General features: G+C 52.0%; 2 protein-coding genes across 2 annotated transcripts in view; one reads left to right on the top strand and one right to left on the bottom strand.

Annotated features, from left to right (window-relative positions):
• Positions 1-22,020, top strand: part of PSMG4 (proteasome assembly chaperone 4) — a 56,091-nt gene that overhangs the window by 19,359 nt on the left and 14,712 nt on the right. The gene's annotated exons all lie outside the window — the stretch shown is intronic.
• On the bottom strand, positions 4,217-8,623 carry LOC141574180 (tubulin beta-2B chain). Its single transcript, XM_074347997.1, has 4 exons — positions 8,445-8,623; positions 7,544-7,652; positions 7,187-7,297; positions 4,217-6,852 (listed from the first exon to the last, which is right to left on the bottom strand). Exons 1-4 carry the CDS (start codon positions 8,499-8,501, stop codon positions 5,792-5,794), a joined length of 1,338 nt encoding a protein of 445 aa, XP_074204098.1. The 5' UTR covers positions 8,502-8,623; the 3' UTR covers positions 4,217-5,791.

Here is a 22,020-nt window from a genome sequence, read left to right on the forward strand (position 1 = left end):
CTTGTCGTTTTTTTTTTTTTTTAATTGAAGCAGAGTCAGTCTACAATGTTGTGTGAATTTCTGGTGTACATCAAAGTGATTCAGTTATATATATACATATATATGTGTATATATATATATATATATATTCCTTTTCATATTTTCACTATAAGCCATTACAAGGTATTGAATATAGTTCCCTGTGCTCTACGGTAGATCCTTGTTATTTATCTATTTTATATATGGTAGTTATCTATAGAAAACTCCCAGTTATCTATATAGAACTGCAAATCCAGAACTCCGAGTTTATCCCTCCTCCACTCTTTCCCCTTTGGTAGCCAAAAGTTTGTTTTCTGTGTCTGTGATTCTGTTTCTGTTTTGTAGATAAGTACATTTGTGCCATTTTTTTAGATTCCACATATAAGTGATAGCGTATGGTATTTTTCTTTCTCTGACTTACTTCACCTAGTATGACAATCTCCAGGTTCATCCATGTTGCTGCAAATAGCATTATTTTATTCTTTTTTATGGCTGAGTAGTATTCCTGTGTGTGTGTGTGTGTGTGTGTGTGTGTGTGTGTGTATACACTACATCTTTATCCAGTCTTCTGTTGATGGACATTTAAGTTGCTTCCATGTCTTGGCTGTTGTGAATAGTCAGAGCTTTATCTTTGAGTGATCTGACCTACTCAGTGCTTAATTCTTCCTGTCTTAGCCTCCAAAGGCTGGTCCCTCTCAGCTGTCCTCCCAGGGGCCCAGCTGCTTCTGGAGGTGGGTCACCCACAGACTCCCTGCACGGCTGGCCCTCCAGCCTGTTGACTTGCATTGTTCCCTGACGTCTACCCTTGTCGTCCTGGGCACGTGGCCCCCGTGACCAGGCGACCCCGCAGCTGCTCACGCCCAGTGCGCACCCGTGCCCTTTCCTCCCACCCAGCTCACCAAAGTAGTCTTGGTGCTTTCTCCTCAGTGACTAGGTGTGCGAGTCACAGTGAACATACTCATGAAAAGAGTCCCATCGCTTTGGCCAAACACGTTCACGATCGGTGCAAGCTGACATGAGCGCTTCACTCGAGATCACTGAAAGGGGTTTCACGGGAAGTCACGGGTACGTGTTGTCGTCCGTTAACTGAAAGTTAGGAAGGCCTTGAAGTAAGAGGAGCAAGCATTTTGATCCAGAAATGTGGCGACACGGTCTTCAGCTCCCCGCTTGAGAAAATGGGGACGCTTAGCATGAAGCGCCTCGCGAGCTCATGTCTGCAGAGAGCATGAGACCTGGGTTAGTGTCACTTCTGAGCCGCTGTGGTTATGGAAGAAACTTCAGGTTGCCCATCCAGGGTCCGCTCTCCCCTGCTTCCTGAAAGACCTCTAGGCTGCTGGTGGGGGTGGGAGGGGTAGTGTGTGCGTCAAGACCACTTTGCTCTCCTGCAAAAAAAGCACGGCCAGCGAGGTGCAAGCAGAGGCCACTGAGGGGGCCCCTGGCACAAATCTCTAAGGTGGCTTCACCAGCTGGAAGGTGCCTCTTTTCCCTCCTTCTCCTCCCTTCCTGGCAGAAGCCGATACTGTGACGAGAGGTGCAGTGGTCGCCGCGCAGCCTGGGGAGAACGCGAGGTTGAAAGCCACCAGCAGGGGCGGTGGCAGAGCAGAGAGGACACAGTGGGGGGGCACACAGCCTGCACTGGGTGTCTCTAGACTAAAGTTAGAGGAAAACAGGAACTCTAACCCCTGTGTTAGCGGCTGCACATCAGCCTCAACTGGACACTGACCCGAGCACATTGCTTAATTGGCATCTTCATTTCCTAATTTACAAAGTGATGGAGTCATATCCCATCTCTCCAGGTCCCTCCATTTCTAAACTACTGTGCTGAGACCTAGATGATGTACACGTACGAAGCCCGAAGGCTTGTCTGATCTCGGGTCCATCCTTCAGGGCGAATCTGAAAGCACGTGCACCCCCAGGTGGGAGTCACGGTGATCATCGACACACAGTTGTTCCCCGTGACCACTCCTGGGTGTACACCCCGGGGGAGATGGAAACAAACATACACAAAAACGTGTACATGCATGCTCCTAGCAGTGTTGTTCTCAACGGTTAGAAAGTGGAGACAAGCTACATGTCCGTCAGTTTGGACAGAGGGGCTGCCGATGGGTATGGGTGATGGAAATGTTCTGGAATTACATATGGTGATACTCGCACATCTCTGTGAATGGACTAAAACCCAGACTTGTACTCTATTAAATGGTACATTTTGTGTCCTGTGAATTATACCTCAATTAATAGCAAAAGAAAAAGTGACTGTGCAGCAGTCTGAGGAAACAGACTGCACGGAAATCAGCTTCTGCGGGTCCCTGTCGGCCAGCGCGCCTGAAGGAAAGCATGAGGGTGAGGGAGGGTGGACGCCCCTAAGAAGCAAAGGCACGAGTGAGTCTTTTCAGGTGAATGGCCCAGCTTTAAGGCATTTAGAGGCATGACCTGGCTGGAGACTTCCTTACACACTGGAAAGAAATCAGCATTATACGAGCTGTCAAGCAGCGTTGTCTAGCACACAGGCCGCATCTTAACTAAAACGGGGCTGTGTAAAAGGCAGTCCCCCGAAGAATATTCGTGAACTTCCCACTCATTTTCACAATAACTACCCCCGATGGAATATTCTTCTTGCAACCGTAGTTGCATTAGGGCATGTTCATGTGGTGTTTTAGAACCAGGTGATCCTGCGTGGCCTGTGGTGACCCCGTCAGAGACAACACCCTCGGCACTTCTGAGCCGTGGGCCGAGGGGCACCGTAGGGTTGTTCCTTGAAGCCGGAACATTTTTCTTTCCCGTCTTCATAATCCTCGTGTGGCCTTGTAAACCGTGGGACCTGAGAGGTGCAGCCTCAGAGAAAAGACAAAATCTGAAATCTGATTTGTACAGAAAGTTCTGTGAACTGAGACAAAATTCTCTAACCCTCCGTTTCCTTACTTACACGAGGAAGTCAAACTAGATGATCTCTTAAGGTTACTTTTACTTCAAGTTTCTCTTAACCTAACACTTTAAGTGATGAAATGGGAGATCATCTTAGATCATCTCTGGGGCTGATGTAGGGGTGCAGGTAAATTTGCAGCACACTGGGGTTCTCATTCTCTCAGAGTCTTGGGGTGACTCCAACTTGCCCTCTCTAACCCCAACCTCTGAATCTTACATCACACCCCAGTGGGTCTTATAAATTGGGCACTGTGCCTGCTCAGAAGTGAACATCCGCCAGGTGGCATCACCACCTGTGGAGGCACATCAGGGAGGGATGGAATAACCCCTTTGCAGAAACGGCGTTGAAAACATACCATCACCACCATCACCAAATCCCATTACACAATGGAAATGTAACAAAGGAAACAGTTTCAAAAAGTGTCTCTTAATCCGGGTGTTAGTCTGTGCATGTTCCTGCTCTTGAGTTGTCTTGCTAAGTATTTCAAGTTAAGATTTTACAACTGGGCTTTACAAGCTTTGCCCAGAGCATCTGTTTGCCAGGTCAGTCTGGCACCTCTGTTCTAATCACGCTGAAGGGAGTCCTCGCAGTGTGTGCACCTGAGTGTGCCGACAGGCTGGCAGCCCGGCCTGCTTTGTGCCTCCTGTCCCCTCTTTTCTCACAAGGTGGAAAGAGAAGCAGGACACGGACAGTCTGCCAAGAGGCACCTGGCGGCATGCCCTCCCTTCTCCAAAGTGGCGGATCGTGTGTCTGACAGGCTGTGGGGAAGGCATGGCTAAGGGCAGATCCAGGGGGTCCTGGTGGCTGACCCAAGTGTCCAGGGCACTTGAAGCCAATGTTCCCCTTCAGTGAGGTTGTTGGAAACTTTACAGAGGCTCAGCAGGCAAGGCACCTGCCGTTCACTGTTAAATGTAGAAAACTGAACCAGAAGCCGCTGGTCCTCATCACTGGGTCTGGTTTTCATGATGGATAATAGTCATAAAGTGAACTGCTGCCCACTGCCGTTTAGGGGGCCATTTGAGAGAGTTACCTTATTTCACACTATTTGGAGTGACACAGCTCACACTTTTTCTTTGAAACTGTTTTCAAATATACGTCAGACATACATCAGCCACTGTAATGTGTAGATCCCTGATCCAGCCTCGCCTTCCTCCTCCTTTTCCTCCTGTTCCTTGCCCTCCTCCTTCCCCTCCTTCTTCTTAAAAGCAAAAAACAAACAAACAAAAACTTAAGTAGGAGTAGAACCAAGTAGAGTGAAATAAATACAGCATCAGATTTAAGGTGATATTTTCTTTCATTTTGAATTTGTCTAAAAATTAGAAAAATCATAAATCTACAGTTTTTTGGTGTCTTTGTCTTCCTACCAGGGTTTGTAAGTACATTTTGTACATGTGTTTATTACTGACACTCTGCTTCTCTTCCAAAAATGTGAAACTGGCGGCCCCGATTAAGGCAGAGCGTTGGTCCATTTTGACAAAATGTAATTGATCCCATAGAAGCACATAATTTTTGCTGAAAGTCAGTTGTTAAAAACCCACAGCTTCTTTAGTGACTCAGTTCCAATCTAGAGGCAGGCTTGGGTTCAAATCCCAAATCCCAATGCTTCATGGTAAGAATGCAATAAACCAAAAATGATTGTGGTTTACCTATTTAAAGTAATATTCTCCAATAATCCAGAATGTATAACTTCATATAAATTCAAAGGTAGTTAACTTGTGTGCAAATAACTTGTAATATAGTATAAACATAGCTGCTGGGAGGAAAAGTTCCTTAAGAATTCTCGTGTATTAACACTTTATAAATCTGTGGCTATTCCTAAGTACAGGGGATTTCATCAACTTAAGATGTCATAGTATCATATACCCTTTGGCAGAAAATTCCGCTTAAAGAAGTTTACAGAATGATATATGCACAAAACTATTCACTGTGGCACTACAGGCTAGAAGGGCAAACAACTGCATGTCCCTGCGTAGGGGACTGGTTAGATACAAAACAGCACAACTACATAATGGATACTCTGTATCCACTGAAAGGAGGCAGCTCTCTGTATTTTAAAGATACACTAGGTAGTGAAAAATCAAAGCAGCAGAATAGTGTTAGTATCATAATATGTGTGAAGAAAGGAAAAAGGGAATAAATCTACATAGGTTTGAAGACATATGGAATATTTCTGCAAGGGTGCAAGAAAGATAACCATAGAGGAATGCTTGCCCTTCGGGGGCAAACTGTACCAAGGGGCACAGGAGGAGAGACTTCTTTCCACTCTGCAACCTTTAGAATTTTGTGCTGTGCGCATGTAGAAAGTGTTCACTTTTTTTTTGGAGAGGAAATAAAGGTAGTGTAGGATTTCTCCGTGAGAACACAGTCTGCGCTTCCAAGGAGGCATCTTTCAGCTAATAAAAATTGTCTTAAAGGCAACTTAAAATTCAGATTGCTCTCCCACCTAAGGCGGATATGACTATGCTTGGTTTAATTTTACCACGCTAGAGAGTAAAATCATTTGCGCTTTTACCTGTCCCTTGTCTTTTCCAAAGGCAGGATTCAATACCAAGTGTTCTGAAAGTTACATTTACATTGACAATCGGAGAAGGAGGAGACAGAAAAGAGGAGACCATTAGGACACAAACGTTTATGTGATTTTAGCTGTTACAACAGTAGCTCAGAAAGATCTCAAATGTTACTTGGATGTCATCGAGATTACAAAAGAAAAAAAAGGAAAAAATAAACGAGTGGCAGGCAACAGTGAAGAGCACCAGAGAACCAGACCCCAGCCCATGCTTCTCCTCCGTGGGAGCCCCCCTCCCCCTCGCTTTCCTCCCGGCCTTCCCTCCCCGGCCTCCACCTGCGTGCTCAGGCCTCGTCCTCGCCCTCCTCCTCCTCGAACTCGCCCTGCTCGTCGGCCGTGGCGTCCTGGTACTGCTGGTACTCGGACACCAGGTCGTTCATGTTGCTCTCGGCCTCGGTGAACTCCATCTCGTCCATGCCCTCGCCCGTGTACCAGTGCAGGAAGGCCTTGCGCCGGAACATGGCCGTGAACTGCTCCGAGATGCGCTTGAACAGCTCCTGGATGGCCGTGCTGTTGCCGATGAAGGTGGCCGACATCTTGAGCCCGCGGGGCGGGATGTCGCACACGGCCGTCTTCACGTTGTTGGGGATCCACTCCACGAAGTAGCTGCTGTTCTTGTTCTGCACGTTCAGCATCTGCTCGTCCACCTCCTTCATGGACATGCGGCCCCGGAAGATGGCGGCCACGGTCAGGTAGCGGCCGTGGCGCGGGTCGCAGGCGGCCATCATGTTCTTGGAGTCGAACATCTGCTGGGTGAGCTCAGGCACCGTGAGCGCGCGGTACTGCTGGCTGCCCCGGCTGGTGAGCGGCGCGAAGCCGGGCATGAAGAAATGCAGGCGCGGGAAGGGCACCATGTTCACGGCCAGCTTGCGCAGGTCGGCGTTGAGCTGGCCCGGGAAGCGCAGGCAGGTGGTGACGCCGCTCATGGTGGCCGACACCAGGTGGTTGAGGTCCCCGTAGGTGGGCGTGGTCAGTTTCAGGGTGCGGAAGCAGATGTCGTACAGCGCCTCGTTGTCGATGCAGTAGGTCTCGTCCGTGTTCTCCACCAGCTGGTGCACGGAGAGGGTGGCGTTGTAGGGCTCGACCACGGTGTCCGACACCTTGGGCGAGGGCATCACGCTGAAGGTGTTCATGATGCGGTCGGGGTACTCCTCCCGGATCTTGCTGATGAGGAGGGTCCCCATCCCAGAGCCCGTGCCGCCCCCCAGCGAGTGGGTCAGCTGGAAGCCCTGCAGACAGTCACAGCTCTCGGACTCCTTCCTCACCACGTCCAGGACCGAGTCCACCAGCTCGGCGCCCTCCGTGTAGTGGCCCTTGGCCCAGTTGTTCCCGGCACCACTCTGGCCTGCCAGGCGGAAAGAGACTTCAGAAGTCACTGATGATTGTGTTAAATTCTCTTTTACCTTAAGCCCTTTAATATAGCTCAATGAGTCACTGTTTAGATAAGATTATTTCAGGTTATCACTAAAATGACCAGACATTAAAATATTTGGTCATGGACATAATTATAAATAAGGAAGGTTAGGAACCTGGCTATTAGAGACTGAAAGGCATTTTGTTTTAGCTTCTATTAAGACAAAACCGGCACACAACTCTATACTTTCTCTAGGGCAGTCACTCTCCTCCACCCTGAGGTGTCCAGCGTAAAATGAGACTCCCTTGCCGCGCCCGTCACTCACCAAACACGAAGTTGTCAGGCCTGAAGATCTGGCCGAAGGGTCCAGACCTGACCGAGTCCATGGTGCCCGGTTCCAGGTCCACCAGGATGGCCCGAGGCACATACTTGTTACCTGCAGGGACAGAGCTGGACTGAGACCTGCAGGCAGAGAGCTATGAAGAGGAGGGCCTGGTACCAGCATCCTTCTTGCAAGCACTGCTGTTGCCCCCAAAGACCGGATCATGGGATTCTCAAAGGGGCGCCCACTGTAAAACCGCAGTGAAAGAGTGGGAATCCTAAATCCGCTAGGCCACCCTCCCCTGGGGCCACACTCCTGGGGTCAGTCCCCCCTCCCGGGGTGGGGGGTAAAGGCAATCACCGGTGGCTTCATTGTAGTACACGTTGATCCTCTCCAGCTGCAAGTCACTGTCCCCATGGTAACTGCCGGTGGGGTCGATCCCATGTTCATCGCTGATGACCTCCCAAAACTGAGACACAGAATAAGGTTGCATTTAGCCATGCCCCACCCCTCAGAGAGGCCACGACTCTAAATGAAAAGCCCCCGACTCAGTTCCGACAACCCAACCAACCGTGCAGGAGCTTCAGGGTAGCCTGACCCGGCACAGACGCAGGGCTTGCGGTTTGCAGGGTCAGGGAGTTATAATGGGGCGTTCCCCGGGAGAACAGCTGCTCTCGGCGGGAGGTGGGGGTCTCGGCGGGGATGGGAGGGACCAGTAACTGGATCGACGACCAGGGCAGCGGGGAGAGGCGGGCGCGCAGGAACTCCGGCGGCGCCCAGGGGGTGGGCGGGGGAACAGGGACCCGAAGGAGCTTTAGGAGGTGGGGTTTATATTCAAAGCACGTCCTGAGACCTCAAGACGATTGTTCCGCCCCCTCCCCTGCAGCTCGACTCGGGTTCAAGCGAGTAAAATCAATTCTCCCGGCGTCCGAGCCCCGCCCGCAGACCCGCGCGCACAGCCGCGCGGACACACCCGCGTCCTCTCCGGGCCCGCGTGCCGGACTAAGTTAAGAGCAAGGAGGAAGGGGAGGCCGAGGGACCAGGATTCCAAACGCGTTACGGCAGAAAGTTAACAGGGGTCCTCCCCCTTCCCCGAAGGTCTCCTCCGGGCCCACGCCCGGCTCCGAGGCACAAAGCAGCCGGGAAAGTCTGCGTTCTGGAGCCCGGGGCCGGCTCAGGACCACGATCGCGCCCGGAACCCCGAGGGGCGTTAGGCTAGGTTGCCGCCCCCACCCCGACCCCTGCCGGGCGGCGCGCCCACCTTGGCTCCGATCTGGTTGCCGCACTGGCCAGCCTGGATGTGCACGATCTCACGCATGGTGCTAGCTGGCTTCCTCTGGTCCCGGTCGGCGTCTGGTCAGTATGTCCGTCCTCCTTACACACCCACTGCGGGGTCACCGGGAAAGCGCTCGGGAACCAGCTGGCTGAGAGCGGCGGCCCAGCGGGCTCGGCCTTTTATGCGAGGAGGGCGGGGCGGCCCGCACAGGCCGCGCCCCCAGCCCGAGCCCCCCAGTCCCCTTCGAGCTAGCGCTCTCCAGGCCCCGCTGACGTAATGCTCCAAGCCCCAGGGACCGTCCAGGGGGCTGGACCAGGGGCCCGCGGCCAATCAGCACAAGATTGCGGACTGGGCGAGGAGTGGGGGCTGCGAGGAGCAGGGTGGGGGAGTGCGCATTGTCTAGGACTAGGGGGATGTGGAAAAGCTGGGCACTGAAAATTGGGGGTGGGTGAAGGAACCGAGGGTGGAAGGGTGGCGAGGCGAGGGTGACCAGTGTGGCAGGCTGGTGTAGGGGAAGAGCTGGCGCTGGTTAGGTGTGGGCAGGGGGACTGCAGCAGGTGGAGAGGCCGTCAGGTGCGCCGGAAAGGAGCGCGCTGTGCTCCGGGTACTGGCAGGTGGTAGGGCTGGGGTGGCGCGGATTTCGCTGGCGGCGCAGATTGCGGCACCTCCTCCGCCAAGGGCCTGAGATCCCTAAGCCACCCGTTTCCTGGTGAGACCACTGCCCCTTTCCCCCAACCCTTAGAGGGCAACAAATGTCCGCGCCCGAACCTCGGTCACACAGAGCCTTCGGAGAAGTCAGGAGGCCCCAGGCGGAAGTCCTGTGTAATCAGAATGCTGGGGTCTGAAGAGCCGTGACCCCGGACACCTAAAGCCCAAGAGCCTCAGGGTGCCCTCCGCCCGCCCCCCCGCACCCGCCCATCCTCTCTTTTGTCTCTATTAAAGGCCTATTTTCCCTTTCACTGTGGTTGCAGCATCCGGGGGTGGGGCGACCTCAGGGTCTCCTCTGTCACTCCCGACCCTCTCCAAGAGTCCATAGGTCCCCGGCTGGTACCCAGTACCCCTCCACCCCGAGGGTCGGCTTTTGTTCCTTGGGAGTCGATGGGGTGGGTGTGGCTGGCGGTGCAGTGTGGACTGTCCAGCGGACAGAAAGAGGGTGGGGTTCGGGGGGCGGGGCTGCGGCAGAACAAAGAGCTCGAAAATGCATGGGATACCTCCCACAACTGAGTATTTAAAAATCACACCCCGGGCGCCCCCCCTCTTTGGGTTCGGTTCGTCTATTGTCCACTAAGGGGATGGATTCCGAGGGAGGTCATCGCCCGCTTCACTGCTAACATTCTCATCTTCTATCAGGCGCCGGACTCGGAGGCAGCCACGAGGTCCCCAACCTTCGTGCTGCTGATGCGGGTGAGGGGCGCGCCAGAGCATTGCAGCACAGCAAGGGGGCGGCCACCCGGGACCCTGAGGTGCACACAGCGCGCGTGCGCAGACGCGCAGCCCCACACTCCATCGAACCGACAGTTTCTAGGGAGTCCAGGAGCTGATTTCTTTGTTACTTTTCGTGTATGTGTGTGTGTGGGGGGGGGGGGGTGAGAGAGAGAGAGAGAGAAGGAGCTGGAACCTGGCTCCTCGCAATTCCATGGATGAAGCGCCCCTCCCCCACCCGACCCGTGACGGGTCATCTGAAACGTGACTTGACCCCTTTTCATCCTGAGGCGAGAGGGGCCGAAATGGCCCGGGTTCCCGCGGCCGAGCAGAGCCCGCAGCTGTTGAGTGAGACCCTCCCAGAACTATCAGCAAGCTGTCATCGCCTCCCTTTCCCGCTGGGGATGGAAGGGGGGCTTTCAACCCAATTCCAGTGCACAAAGAGAGACAGAGAGAACAAAAGCCCAGCCTCCTTCAAACACCCATTGCGCCCGGACTGCAGCTCGGGGCAGAGGTCCCCAGACGCGGCTGCCGGCGTCCGGGTTAGGCTGGGGTCGGGCGAGGGGCAGAGCGGCGGAAGGTCCTCCCACAGGCCCGGCTGGTGGGGCTCCCTGGACCCGGGACCTGACCCTGGGTGTCTAATCCAGCTCCCACAGACGCAGAAGCATCGAGGGCGAGCGATGCCAAGGTCACACAGCCAGTTAAAGGCAGGGCTCAGGCTGGAATCCTGCTTCTAGGCGCCCAGCCCTTGGGAAGGTGGCCGCGTCCGGGCAAAAGGGCTGCGGCTGGTGTCAGCACGCGGACTTTGGGGCGGCGGCTCCGCTCGGGCCTGGGGAGGAACCAAGCCAGGGCCGCAGAGGCGCGCCGAGCGGTGAGCGCCCAGCTGGGGCGCAGGGGCCGCCCGCCGCGCGGCTGTCCAGCGGATCTGAGCCCCGCAACTCTCACCGATCGGTTTATTTCTCAGCTTGTTTCACAGCCAGGTCTCCGCGGAGTGCCCGAGGTGGAAACGCTTGTTAAAGTATATGTAGTTAAAAGAACCCTTTCTTTTCGGGTTTCTTTTAGGGGAAATGTTTAGGATAGAGCGAGGCTGGACCTCATCCTTCCGAAAGCCTGGGTGCCCTTGGGGACTCAGCACTTTTGGCTAAAAATCTGCTTTCCTTTGAGATGTTCTGCCGGTGCCGTCCCCCGCCCGCCTCTTCCGAGCCGGCACCCGCGTTGGCCGTCCCACGGCCCTCCCCCGTTTGAAAGTATGATCCTGCGTGTTTTCCTTTTCACAACGAGCTGGCTTTGCGTCGGAATGCTGAGTGTTGATGACAGCCAAGCCTCTCCCTGAAGTCTTTCGGTTTATCTGCCCACCCTTATCAGTCCTTATTCTGTGTAGCTCCCAGGGAAGAGGCTGTTGAGGGGCTGTCAACGCAGAAAAAAAAATCGCTCCCAGCTGGGTCCTCCAGCATTTCTTCTCATCTGTTTATTACCCACAATTTCTCTCCATTTAAGTCATTTTATATCAGACACGAAGGTGTCAGAACAATGTATTTCATCATCACTTACTTGCTATTAATTTTAATGAGGCACTAACATTGCTAAATTCTTCCTTGCTGAGACAGTTGTAGAAACAGCAGTGTACAGTAAAATCCAAACTTTATTTGTGCATAACTGGTTGTGTGGCCGAGGTGAGTAAGATGCCCCCTTAACTATTAAAATTCTATTTGCGCTCACATTTTACAGACTATTTTCAGTGGCAAATTCTCAAGTGGTTTTGCATTTATATATTCCACAGAATCACTGTGCTAATTAATTGAAGTCTGATAGAAAGGGGGCATTACATAGCCGATTTGGAGTGAAATTTCAAAGCATTATTTTCTCAAAGCAAGATAAATGTTCTTGCACACATTAAAATCGCAAGGCTTCTAGCGTTCAGATTTTCCCACTGCCCGCCCGCATTCACCACTTACTTAATACACAGCTCGCAGCCCGTAGCCTGACAGCCGACTCTGCCGCCGAGATGCGCGCGGTTTCCTAGGCAACCGACACTTAGCCAATGAATGAAGAAGAACTGAAAGAAAGAGACTGCAAATCCATCATTATTTCCTTTTTTACTCTTCTCAATGCTCTCCAGCTAGAAATACTGGAAAACTACCAACCCCAACATTTATGTAAAGGAGTCAAACAACCAGAAATTTGGGGCGAGGAAGGGGTCGCAGCTCTATATTGTGACTGCGGGGAGTGGGTGGCGGAGGGGGTTCCTGGGATCCGCTGAGACCCGTGCTTTCTCAGCTTTGTCACTCCCTCTGTTTATGTCCCACTGTTCCCCCTTTTCTCCCAGGCCTCCCCTCCCCCCATGAGAAGCCAGCAGCCCCCGACAGAGCTGCCCCCGTGCTCTTTACTCAAAGGGCTGCCTGAGTGGGAGCCGCAGAGCCCTTGTCGTTCCGCAGTCGTGGGGCTCTGTGGGGACCAGTTGGCCCAGGTAACAAAAGACGGGAAAGAGCAGAGAAAATTCGGAGGCCGTGAATGCAGGGCAGGGCGGCGACGTTTACTTTTGTTCCTCCTTAAGGCTGGCTGTTTTCTCATTGCCGGCGTTCAAATTTGGGTTCAAATGGCCTCAGTCCAGAGTGAGAATGCTGAGCTTTCACCACTTCTTTGTCATACAAATCGGCAGAGGGAGCAGGACTAAGGCTTTCCAGGACACCGGTTCCCTTTTATAAGCAGCCTCCCCTCCCCCACACTGTCAGTGATTCGTAAGAGTCTTGGGCTGGAGGAAGGCAGGCCGGACAACGCTGGCTCTGTGAATCCTAGGTAAATGGCATTTCATGATACAGAGCCAGACTGTGGAAAACAGAAGCAAGAAGTAGAAAATGCCCTTGAATGGGAACATGATAGAACACTGAGACTGACAGGTGCAGACTATGAAATCAACAAACGTATGAATCAACCCCTTCTGAGAAGCTGCCCGCAGGAAGGTGTTGTGTTCCTCGAGGTCTGCCGCAGCCCTTTGCTTGCCACTTAAATAAAATCAAAACATGTGGGTTTGGATAGATGGAGCCACACAAATACATACAGTACCACCCTTTCTTTGCCTCTTGGATTTAGGTGCCTGGTCAGCATTAACTATGTCTTAACTGCAGAAACAAGTCAGCTTCTGAGCAGGAACTCCTGGCTTCATGTGTCCAGCCTGTTTTCAGTGGCCACCACAATTCATGGTACATTTTCAGGAAAATACTGCATTATGAGAACCTCTGGGACAACTCACTACCTCTTAGAAAATAACCCCCAGAAAGGAAACATGAAAAGATTTGTTGCTCATATGTACCCAAAAGAAGTGAAAGCAGAATCTCGAAGAGATATTTGTACACCTACATCCATGGCATCACTGTTCACAGCGGTGGAGAGTGGAAGCCACCCTAAGTGTGCGGTGACAGAGGAATAGACAAACCACATGTGATTGACACATACAATGGGATACCACTCAGCCTTTCAAAGGAAGGAGATTCTGACTCAGGCTACAACATGGAGAAACCTTGATGATATTATGCTGAGTGGAATAAGCCAGTTGTGAAAAGATACATATCGTATGATTTCATGGATGCAAGATACCTAGAGTTGTCAAATTCACAAAGACAGAAAGTAGGATGTGATTGCCAGGAGCTGGGGGAGGGGGAAAGGGGAGTTTGTGTTTAATGGGGACAAAGTTTCAGTTTTGCAAGTTAAAGAGTTCTGGAGAGGATGGTGGTGATGGTTGCACAACAGTATGAATGTCCTTAATGCCACTGAACTGTATATTTAAAAGATGGCAAATTGTATGTTTACGTGCATTTTACCACAGTTTAAAAAAAAGGGTTAGTTTCTTACTATTTCCTATATATCTAGTGGCATTTTTTGGTCTTGATGTTAACATAGTGCCCCGTTTCTCAAAGATAGATAGATAGAGCTTTCTAAAACCAGTATCAATTTCATCATTTATTGCTCCTTCCGCTGGCCAATTTACCACCGGAAGTGGTGCTGAAGGCATCCTGGTACTAATTTGGATCATGGCTCTTCTTTTTCAAGCATCTCCAAGACTCCCTGTCATTCACAGTCTGTGGTCCAAAGTCTTAGCACAGAATTCAGGCCCCTCCAGCCTGGGTGGTCTACCTTCTTCTGTTCCCTGTACCCTTCTGCCTCCCCACAGTACATTCCAGACTTGGATCAGCCCGCTGATCGCGTCTTTAGGATGTGCTCCCTGAGCCTCTGAGTCTCCACTCACACTGTTCCATCCACCTGGACTTACTCTCTCCTCTTCTTCATCCGGTGACATTGCATGCATTCTTCACCATGCAGCTCAGCTATCTGTGATTCGTCCCCCTGTTGCCAGGGACAATGAACTGTCTGTACGCTGCTCTCCCAGAGGTTTCTTAACGCAATCAGTGCCGGTTTTGCATTTATTATATTAAAGCAGTGGTCACCAAGCTTTTTCATTGCACACCCGTACCAGTTAAAAAAAAAAGTTGAAAATACATCCCCAATATATGTATATTTATTTATCCTTAAGTTGCATATATTTATTTTTATAAGCCAGTATCTCAAGGTTCCATATACTTAGTATTTTACTTAGAGATATATTGTGAATGATATCAGATGTGAATCAGTATTTCAAATACACTTTTCTATTACTTTTCATTTTATTTTGGCCCGCGTCTTGCCAGACTTGATTTCCTCATGGCTTGACCAAGGGTCTATAGAAGGAGCAGAGGGTCAGCTCTGCCGTCCCTTGTTTTTTCACATGTTTGCATCACTAATACCATCTTCACTTTGCAGTTTCTTTGCTGTTGTATTTCAAGCCACTTGCCCAGATGTGAGGATGAGTGGAGCAAAATCGAGATGACATGGTCAGTAAACCCACTGCCAGTTCCTCCTTCCCAGGGAACGACTCACGACACAGGACCACAGGCACAAGCCTCCAGTCAGGCGCCAGCGTCACTGGGGACGTTGGCTATTCAAAGCATCATTTCCTTGCTTTGTAGGAAATAAGTACAAACAGGAGTTCTTGCGGTTTCCCCGGACTGCGGAGGCCGCTCTTGCCCACCCCGCTCCAGACCTCTTCGTGAGGTTAGAGTTCTGTCCCTAGAGGGAACCCTTGCCCGCTGGTTTTTGACCCTTTGATGGCAGGAACCATGTGTTTTTAGCCTTTGTATCTCTCACATTTCCTGAAACCAAGGGCAGGCAAACAATAAATATTCTTTGAGTAAATAAAATACCTCAAAAATACAGCAACCAGAGAACCCAGCTATTTCTAACCCAGGGGAAAAAAATCACAGTTGTCCAGACTTTTCTAGCACAATATTCAGTGCTAGAAGATGAGAGAACAAGTAATTCCTATAAAATTTTCAAGGGACGTGTGTCCCAATATTTGCATACCCAGTTAACTTGTCTTTTAATTTTAAAGGTAACAAATATTTTTGAACATAGAGGAACAAAGAAGATGCAGTTTCTGTGAGTCATTTTGGAAAGAGAAAAAAAAAAGGATCCCAGAGAATGTAGAAATAGATTGTAGAAAGGTTGGCTGTTTGATAGCACGACCTCGGGGATATGGAGCCTCTGCATGCAGCCTAGAAACCCATACAGATGTCCTTCCACTGGGAAAGTTGGAGGTGCTTTCTCAGGATGCCGGTGATGACCGTGGCCAGGGACCTGAGGCTGCCAGATCTTCCTCACGTCCCTGCGAACTGCAGTTACTGCCTCCTCCCAGGGAACTGGTTGTTTCCGTTTATTCTGGAAGCTGCTCTACCACAAAGAGAATGGAAGGTATTAAGTGATGGAGCAACAGACGCTCAGACATTTTTTTTTTTAAATATCATGAAAAAACAAAATTCTTAACAAATTGTAAGGTTTCAGACAGAAGATCAAAGCAACAAGGCACCTTTTGAAGAACTCGGTATGCAGAGTAAGGCTCTGTCTGAGAAGGCGAGTGGGCTTAGAGACACATCGGAGGCTTGAAGAAAGGAATCAGATTGCAGTAAAAAAAATTCGTTTCTAACTTTGACAACTAAGGATGAATTCCATGGAAAGAAACAGGACAAGCTATTGGGAAGCCAAAACTCTACAGAAATGTCACACATGTTTGTGAGGAATTCTGTGGAACTCACAGAGGCAGGAAAAAAAAAGCTGTGATGAAGCTAAATTAGCAAAGAAATGATGAAGTCTAAACTCCACCAGACTTACAAAGAAAATGACCAAATTTAAGAGGAGCACGGAGCAGTGATGGAGGAATCAGAAATGCTCTGAGCTCAGTGAACAAACAAAATTACACGGGAACTCTTAGGAAGATGTATAAGGAGCGTCACTCAGAGAGAAGAAAATTGAAGTTTTAAATCACTGCATTTTGCAATCGATGCAGAGACTGATTACTGGAGTGAGAAGATTAAAAAAAGAAAGAAAGAAATCAGAGACAGGAAGATGAAGAGCTCACAGACAAATCTTCGCTAGACCCTTTGTTTCCAACACAAGCTGACTGCTGAGGGGTCAGTGAGGCATGACATTCGGCCAAAATTCTGCGGGGAAGCGAAAGAAAAAACCTTCCGGTACAAAGTAGAGATCCGTCATGACCTCTCTCGAGAAACACGCGGTTCTGAAAAAGCAGCTGATTCACGGCTGGTTTACATGGAAGAAGTGGCAGAGGAAGTGAAAGCTTAGAGGCAGAGGAAGGAAGACACCTTGGTGAAGGATGGGCAGCAGAGAGATCTGACAAAAGCCCAGAGCGCTTCTCACGGCGGGGGGGGGGGGGCGCATGCCCACTGCCCACGGTTCTTGCTGGGGGGGAGCTGAAGCAGACCGGCTGGGGCTGAAATTGAGGGAGCTAAGCCTGTGCCTCCGGGGAGAAGTCCCCTGCTCCGCCGACTAAAGCAGAGGTGCACACGGCTCTGCCTCCCTGGGATGAGGTACCCATAGCTCCGCGTGTGTCTTCTCGAGGGAAGAGAAGCGCCCCAAGTGATCTGGGGACGGGCCAGGAATCGCATGAGGTTTCTGGAACAAGATGTGCCTTGGCCATGGGCTCCTGGCGCCTTGGCCAATAAGCCCAGGAACCTCTTCCCTTGTACAGTGATGACTGTCACAGGTGACGCTGGTCTCAGAGAACCTGGACCTTCAACAAGAGGGTGGAGGATGCTGTGGGGTCCACCTGGACACCTCCACACTGTGGCTGGTTTCCAGGCCTCTGTGCCTTCTTCAACCCCTCATTCCTGCCCGGCTCCTGCTCCAGACCTAGGGAACACTGCCCCCTGGCCCCAGAGCAGCTCTCACAGGGGTAAGGGTCATATCTTCTGGCCCTGCAGAGGGTCCCCCCTCTACAATGCGGGGCCCTCAGTGCTCTGCTTCTGACCTGAGGTGACCACGCTGCCCTCCTCCTGTCCCTCGGCCAGGCACTGGTTGCCTCCATCTTTTGCAAGATTCAGGGATGTCATTGGGCTCCAGAGGGGACCCTTCTCTCGTGGCTGGCCACAGGATGGCCCTCAGCCTCTCCCAGACCTTCCCTGAGACAGTGAACGGGCTTCTGGAGACATCCCTGTGCTTCTAATCCATCTCCATTGTTCTGTTTTCTGTTGAAGGTTTTGTTCACCTAGGCTGACCTGCAATTGTGCAGTTTGAGCCGTAAATAAAGAAGGCTCTGCAGATACAGCCCCGACAGTCACCCGACTGTTTTGTTTTGGTTAGTGTAATTCGAGTAATGAGCAAATTATTTTAAACAATATGAAATATTATGAAAATGAAACAACTTTAATACATATTTTTGAAGTTCAAAAATGTCAAGATACCTTAAAATGGAGAAAGAGAAAACCTGACTGTAATTTGAGTGCAGTGAGGTGGTGTCCATGTCTGCATCATGGTAACTTCCTCACTTGGGAATCAGATGACCTGGGAGGACCACATGGGACCCGTTCCTTTGGCCTGGTCGCTGCCTTTATCCTGGAAACCCACCGAAATCCTGTGTGTCCCTGAGCGGGGCAGCACTCCACCACTTTAAAGGTGCCCAGACTTCTCAGGGTCACTTTTCTTTGTGATCAGAAGGACCCAGGGAGAGTGGGTTACATCACAGTGGAGAGTGAGGATGAGAAAACAGAGCTCACGTCCCACAGCCACCTTGGTCCTGGTGCAGGCGAGGCTGATACCCTGGCACTTGCCCCAGGTGGGCAGAGGAAAGGGCCTGGCGGGGCTTCCTCGGAGACTGGGGTGGCTCTGGCCTCCTGCTGCAGGGGGACCCCCGAGGTGGGGTCCCCATGGAAATACTGACCTACAGCCACACACCCAGCTTCATCCTTTAAAACAGCATGAGAGCCCATCAAATTCATCTGACAAATATTTACTGTGTGTCAGGCACTGTTCTAGGCCCAGAACAGCAGTCAGGGAATCAGGTGCAAAGCCCTGCCCTCCGGGAGCTAGGCGGCAGCCCAAGGCGTCAAGTTAGAAAAGCAGGTTCCTGACCTGCTGTTGTTTCTTTCTTATTTCCTTCCCCTTCACTGGTTTTCTTTCCATCTCATTTTTATGCTTATCCAAACCTTGCTTTTATCTGCTAACTCAAGAGTGAGGTCAGACAAAAAAATGAAAGGTACAGAGGCCTGAGTGGCAGCGAGTCTGGGCCGGCGTGTTAGACGAGGTATCGGCGGGCGAGTCACACTGACCCTCTGGGAAGGACACTGATCCATCCTCCCGTCTGGCTCCTGGCCCCGCTCTGTTTCTCTCTCTCTGATTGATTACAGATTCCCTGGTGGGGGAAAACAAGCGACTGCTTCTGGGATTTCGTTGAAACAAAGCAAAACAAAGCAAAGAAGCAAATCCTCAGCCTGAAACTTGGTGTCTTCAGTCATTATGGGATCATCACTAAGGGGCAGGCATTGCGTTCACACCCCTGCTTCACCCTTTAGGTCACTGTTGGCGGCCAAACCGGTACTCTGTGCAATCTGGGCTCCCCTTGGAAGCGTCTTTAAGGCTTCCCTCCGAGTTAAGAGGACATCATGACACGTCTGTGTCCCCCAAACACAGACTCAGTGCCTGGAATCCTGGCTTCTCACGTCCCCTCAACGCTGTGGGCAAGTAGGTAATTGTTTACCCTTGGCCTCCGAAGCCTGATGGTGAGGTATTAACGCCTCCCTGTGGGGTTGCTGTGAGGGCTAGAGATGGTATTGGGGTGCAGGCAGGACTTGGCAAGGGATGGGCAGTCTCTAAGCAGTGGTTCTTCCTGTGCTGAGAAGCTGTGCTCGGAGGTTTGAGCAGCCACTTCAACAGGGGTGTCCAGACAGTGGCTACTGACCCACTGGGGCTCTTGGAAGTGGAGTTGGTTCAGAAGATTGAAGAACTATCCAATAGGGCCTTTGTAGCATCAGCCTCAGTTTGTGGTATGTCCTGGGTTCTCAGAGAGGACCTTGTCGTCTGGGCAGCCGAGTACAGAGAGGTTTCTTAGGGCCATGGGACTTGGTTATATGCATCTTGGGAATGCATTTGACCTTTCAAGCCAAGGTCACCTTTCTTTTCTATTTAATTTTTAATCATGGCGAAACACATGTAAAATTTACCTTCTGACCCATTTTAAGTGTAGAGTTCAGGGTATCGAGTGCATTCACGCTGTTGTGCTGCTATCACCTCCCTCCGTCCACACAACTCCTTCCGTCTTGCAAACTGAAACTCTGCACCCACTGAGCACTCGCTCCCCATTTTACCCCCCAGCCCCTGGACACCACCCTTCTACTGTCCATCTCTAGGAATCTGACCGCTCTCAGGACCTCACTTAAGTGGAATCATCCAGTATCTGTCCTTTTGTGACTGGCTTATTTCTGAGCACAACGTCCTCAAGGTTCCTCCAAGGTGTAGCAGGCGTCAGATTTTCCTTCCTTTTTTAAGTCAGGGTCGCCGCTTTTTAAAGTGGGTGCCCAGACGTTCAGATGAGGGTTTTTCATGGGATCAGATCAACTAGGAGAATTTTGCTGAATTCAGTTCTGCCCTTTTTCTTCCACATCACTGCCCGTTCTCAGCTCATCTCTCCCCCTATTCCTGTAACAACCTCTGAACCCGCTCTGCCCTGTGCCCCCAGCTGTGTCCTCAGTGCCCCCCCCTTCTGGTCACCTTGCGTCTCCCCCTCTTGGGGCCTGTGCCCCTGCCCCGGCCTCCCGCCTGGTCCATCTGACTCCTCCTATCCTCCCTTTCTGCTCTGTGCTGCCTCTTCCAGGAAGTCGTCCTTAGGACCCCATCTGGCTGGGGGAACCACCTACGTCACCCCATTCCTTTTTAGCTCAGTTCTTACTGTGCTGCACTGTAGTTATTTGCTTCATCATTTCTTTCACTAAGAGGAGCTTTGTCATCTTTTTTTGTTTGTTTTGTTGTTTCCCCTGGAGCCTGGCACACAGCAGTCGCTCCATAATTGTTTGTAGGATAAACATATGCATGAATAAGTGAAAACCTGCTTGGGAATCTACCTTCTGAAGGGTGGCCTTCAGTACAAACCAGATGCCATCATTAGGACCAATGGGCTTGATTGCTGCATTTTAGGAACTGAGATGAAAAAGACCTTTTTGGTGGAGACACGGTGAAGTTTGGGGCGATTACTGAAGGGGCCAGCATTGTTTAGATCCAGTCCTGTGCAAAGGCAGTACGCAGGACACTTAAGGAATAAACCCTTTAAAGGCCTCTGGCTCTCCGAGGCGTTATACAGGCATCTGTACACACACACATGGGTTCTTAAGCTGTTCAAGGATAGATTCAGAAGGTGCTCAGATCACAGTAGACGGCTCGATGAATGTCCTAGTGGACACTACGTGCCTTCCAGAGCCCCTTAGGGACCTCCCTCCCTGGCCCCAGAGAGTGACCCCGATCCTGACCCTGCCCCAGGCGGGGTTCTCTCCGAGATGCAGCCCCGCAGTGTGAACGCGTCTGCGGCTCCTCCCTGCGAGGTTCATTCACCCCCCAGGCGCGTTCACACACCCGCACTGAGAGGCGTGCGGGGCGGGGATGCGGAGCGCGCCGCCCTCCCACCGCGCACGCGCGGGCCGTGGCGCGGGTGGGCCGCGGGGCGGGGCGTGGCGTTGGCTCAAGGGCACCTCTGTGCCCCCCGCGCTCCCGCGGGGCCTGGAGCACAGATGGCCTCGGTAAATGTTTGCCCAGAGAAGCCGATGAATGGGCGTTTTGTCACTGGCTCTTTTCATTTTCCCCTTGGCTTGCGCCCTGACTCTCCTTGAAATACAGCTGCTTCCACGGGCCGCGTCTTTATGGAGCGCGGAGCCGGGCTTGTGCTCAGTGCCAGGAGGAAACGGCAGCGCAGAAGGGACCCGCCCGGCAGCCATCTTCTCCTTTGTGCCCAGGACAGGCCCGGCCGCGGGCGAGGTGGGGGCCCAGGGGCCAAGCGGCCGGGCCGGGGTGACTCGCGCCGCCCAGGTCTGGGCAGCCACCCGGGGGAAAGGGCTTTGACATTCCGGGAAAAACCCCACCACGTGCTGAGCAGCCCGCCCACCTGCCCCTCCCTCCCGCGGGGCCTCTGCGTCACATGATCGGTTTCAGCAGGAGGGACACACGCGGAGAAGCAGCCTTTTGTTCTCGGTCCCCTGGCTGCCATCTCGGGATTCTGATCAAGCCCCAGGAGCCTCACCCAGAGGCCGCGGGCCCCTCCTCAGCTCTGAGCTGGACCCAGGGATGTAAACCCCATCGCCTGTGCTGGCGGAGTTGCTTCTTGGCTTCCTCGGTGAGCGTCGTTGTGCCTTACCCACCCCAGGTGCGCTCCAGAGCCTTAAAGTCACCCCCAGCACAGCCACACTCAGGACAGCCACGTTTCCCTACCCGAAGGGTACACACCATCCGTGAAAAGACCCCCTCCAGGTGTGTGAGTTTGCTTATGACCCACACTTAATTAGAATATTAAAAATTGGGATCCCAGAGGGAGAGGACTTAAGCCCCACTAGCTTTGGCGACGCGGCCCTGGAGGCCCGGTGCATCATCAGGGCCTCATCGGAGGTTCAGCCACGGGAGCGGATATGGGGAGGCGGTGTGAAGCGCCCCCACCCCCGAAGCCCGTGTGTTCCCTCCACCCTGGCTCCTTGCCCTGCATACCGGCTGCCTGGCTTCCAGGATGGAGGCCCACCTCCGCTGGAAGCACCCAGGTGCTTTCAGGGCCCCTTGTCTGTTC

The sequence above is a fragment of the Camelus bactrianus genome, chromosome 20 (assembly GCF_048773025.1).
Source record: "Camelus bactrianus isolate YW-2024 breed Bactrian camel chromosome 20, ASM4877302v1, whole genome shotgun sequence".
In the NCBI taxonomy this organism is placed as follows: Eukaryota; Metazoa; Chordata; class Mammalia; order Artiodactyla; family Camelidae; genus Camelus; species Camelus bactrianus.

What these genes read in the sequence shown, in the direction of transcription:
- LOC141574180 (XM_074347997.1), bottom strand. Translation starts at nt 8,501, where the DNA reads ATGCGTGAGATCGTGCACATCCAGGCTGGCCAGTGCGGCAACCAGATC. An exon ending in GCAACCAGATCGGAGCCAAG is followed by an intron (nt 7,653 to 8,444) that starts GTGGGCGCGCCG and finishes TCTGTGTCTCAG; the next exon opens with TTTTGGGAGGTCATCAGCGA. An exon ending in GTACTACAATGAAGCCACCG is followed by an intron (nt 7,298 to 7,543) that starts GTGATTGCCTTT and finishes CTGTCCCTGCAG; the next exon opens with GTAACAAGTATGTGCCTCGG.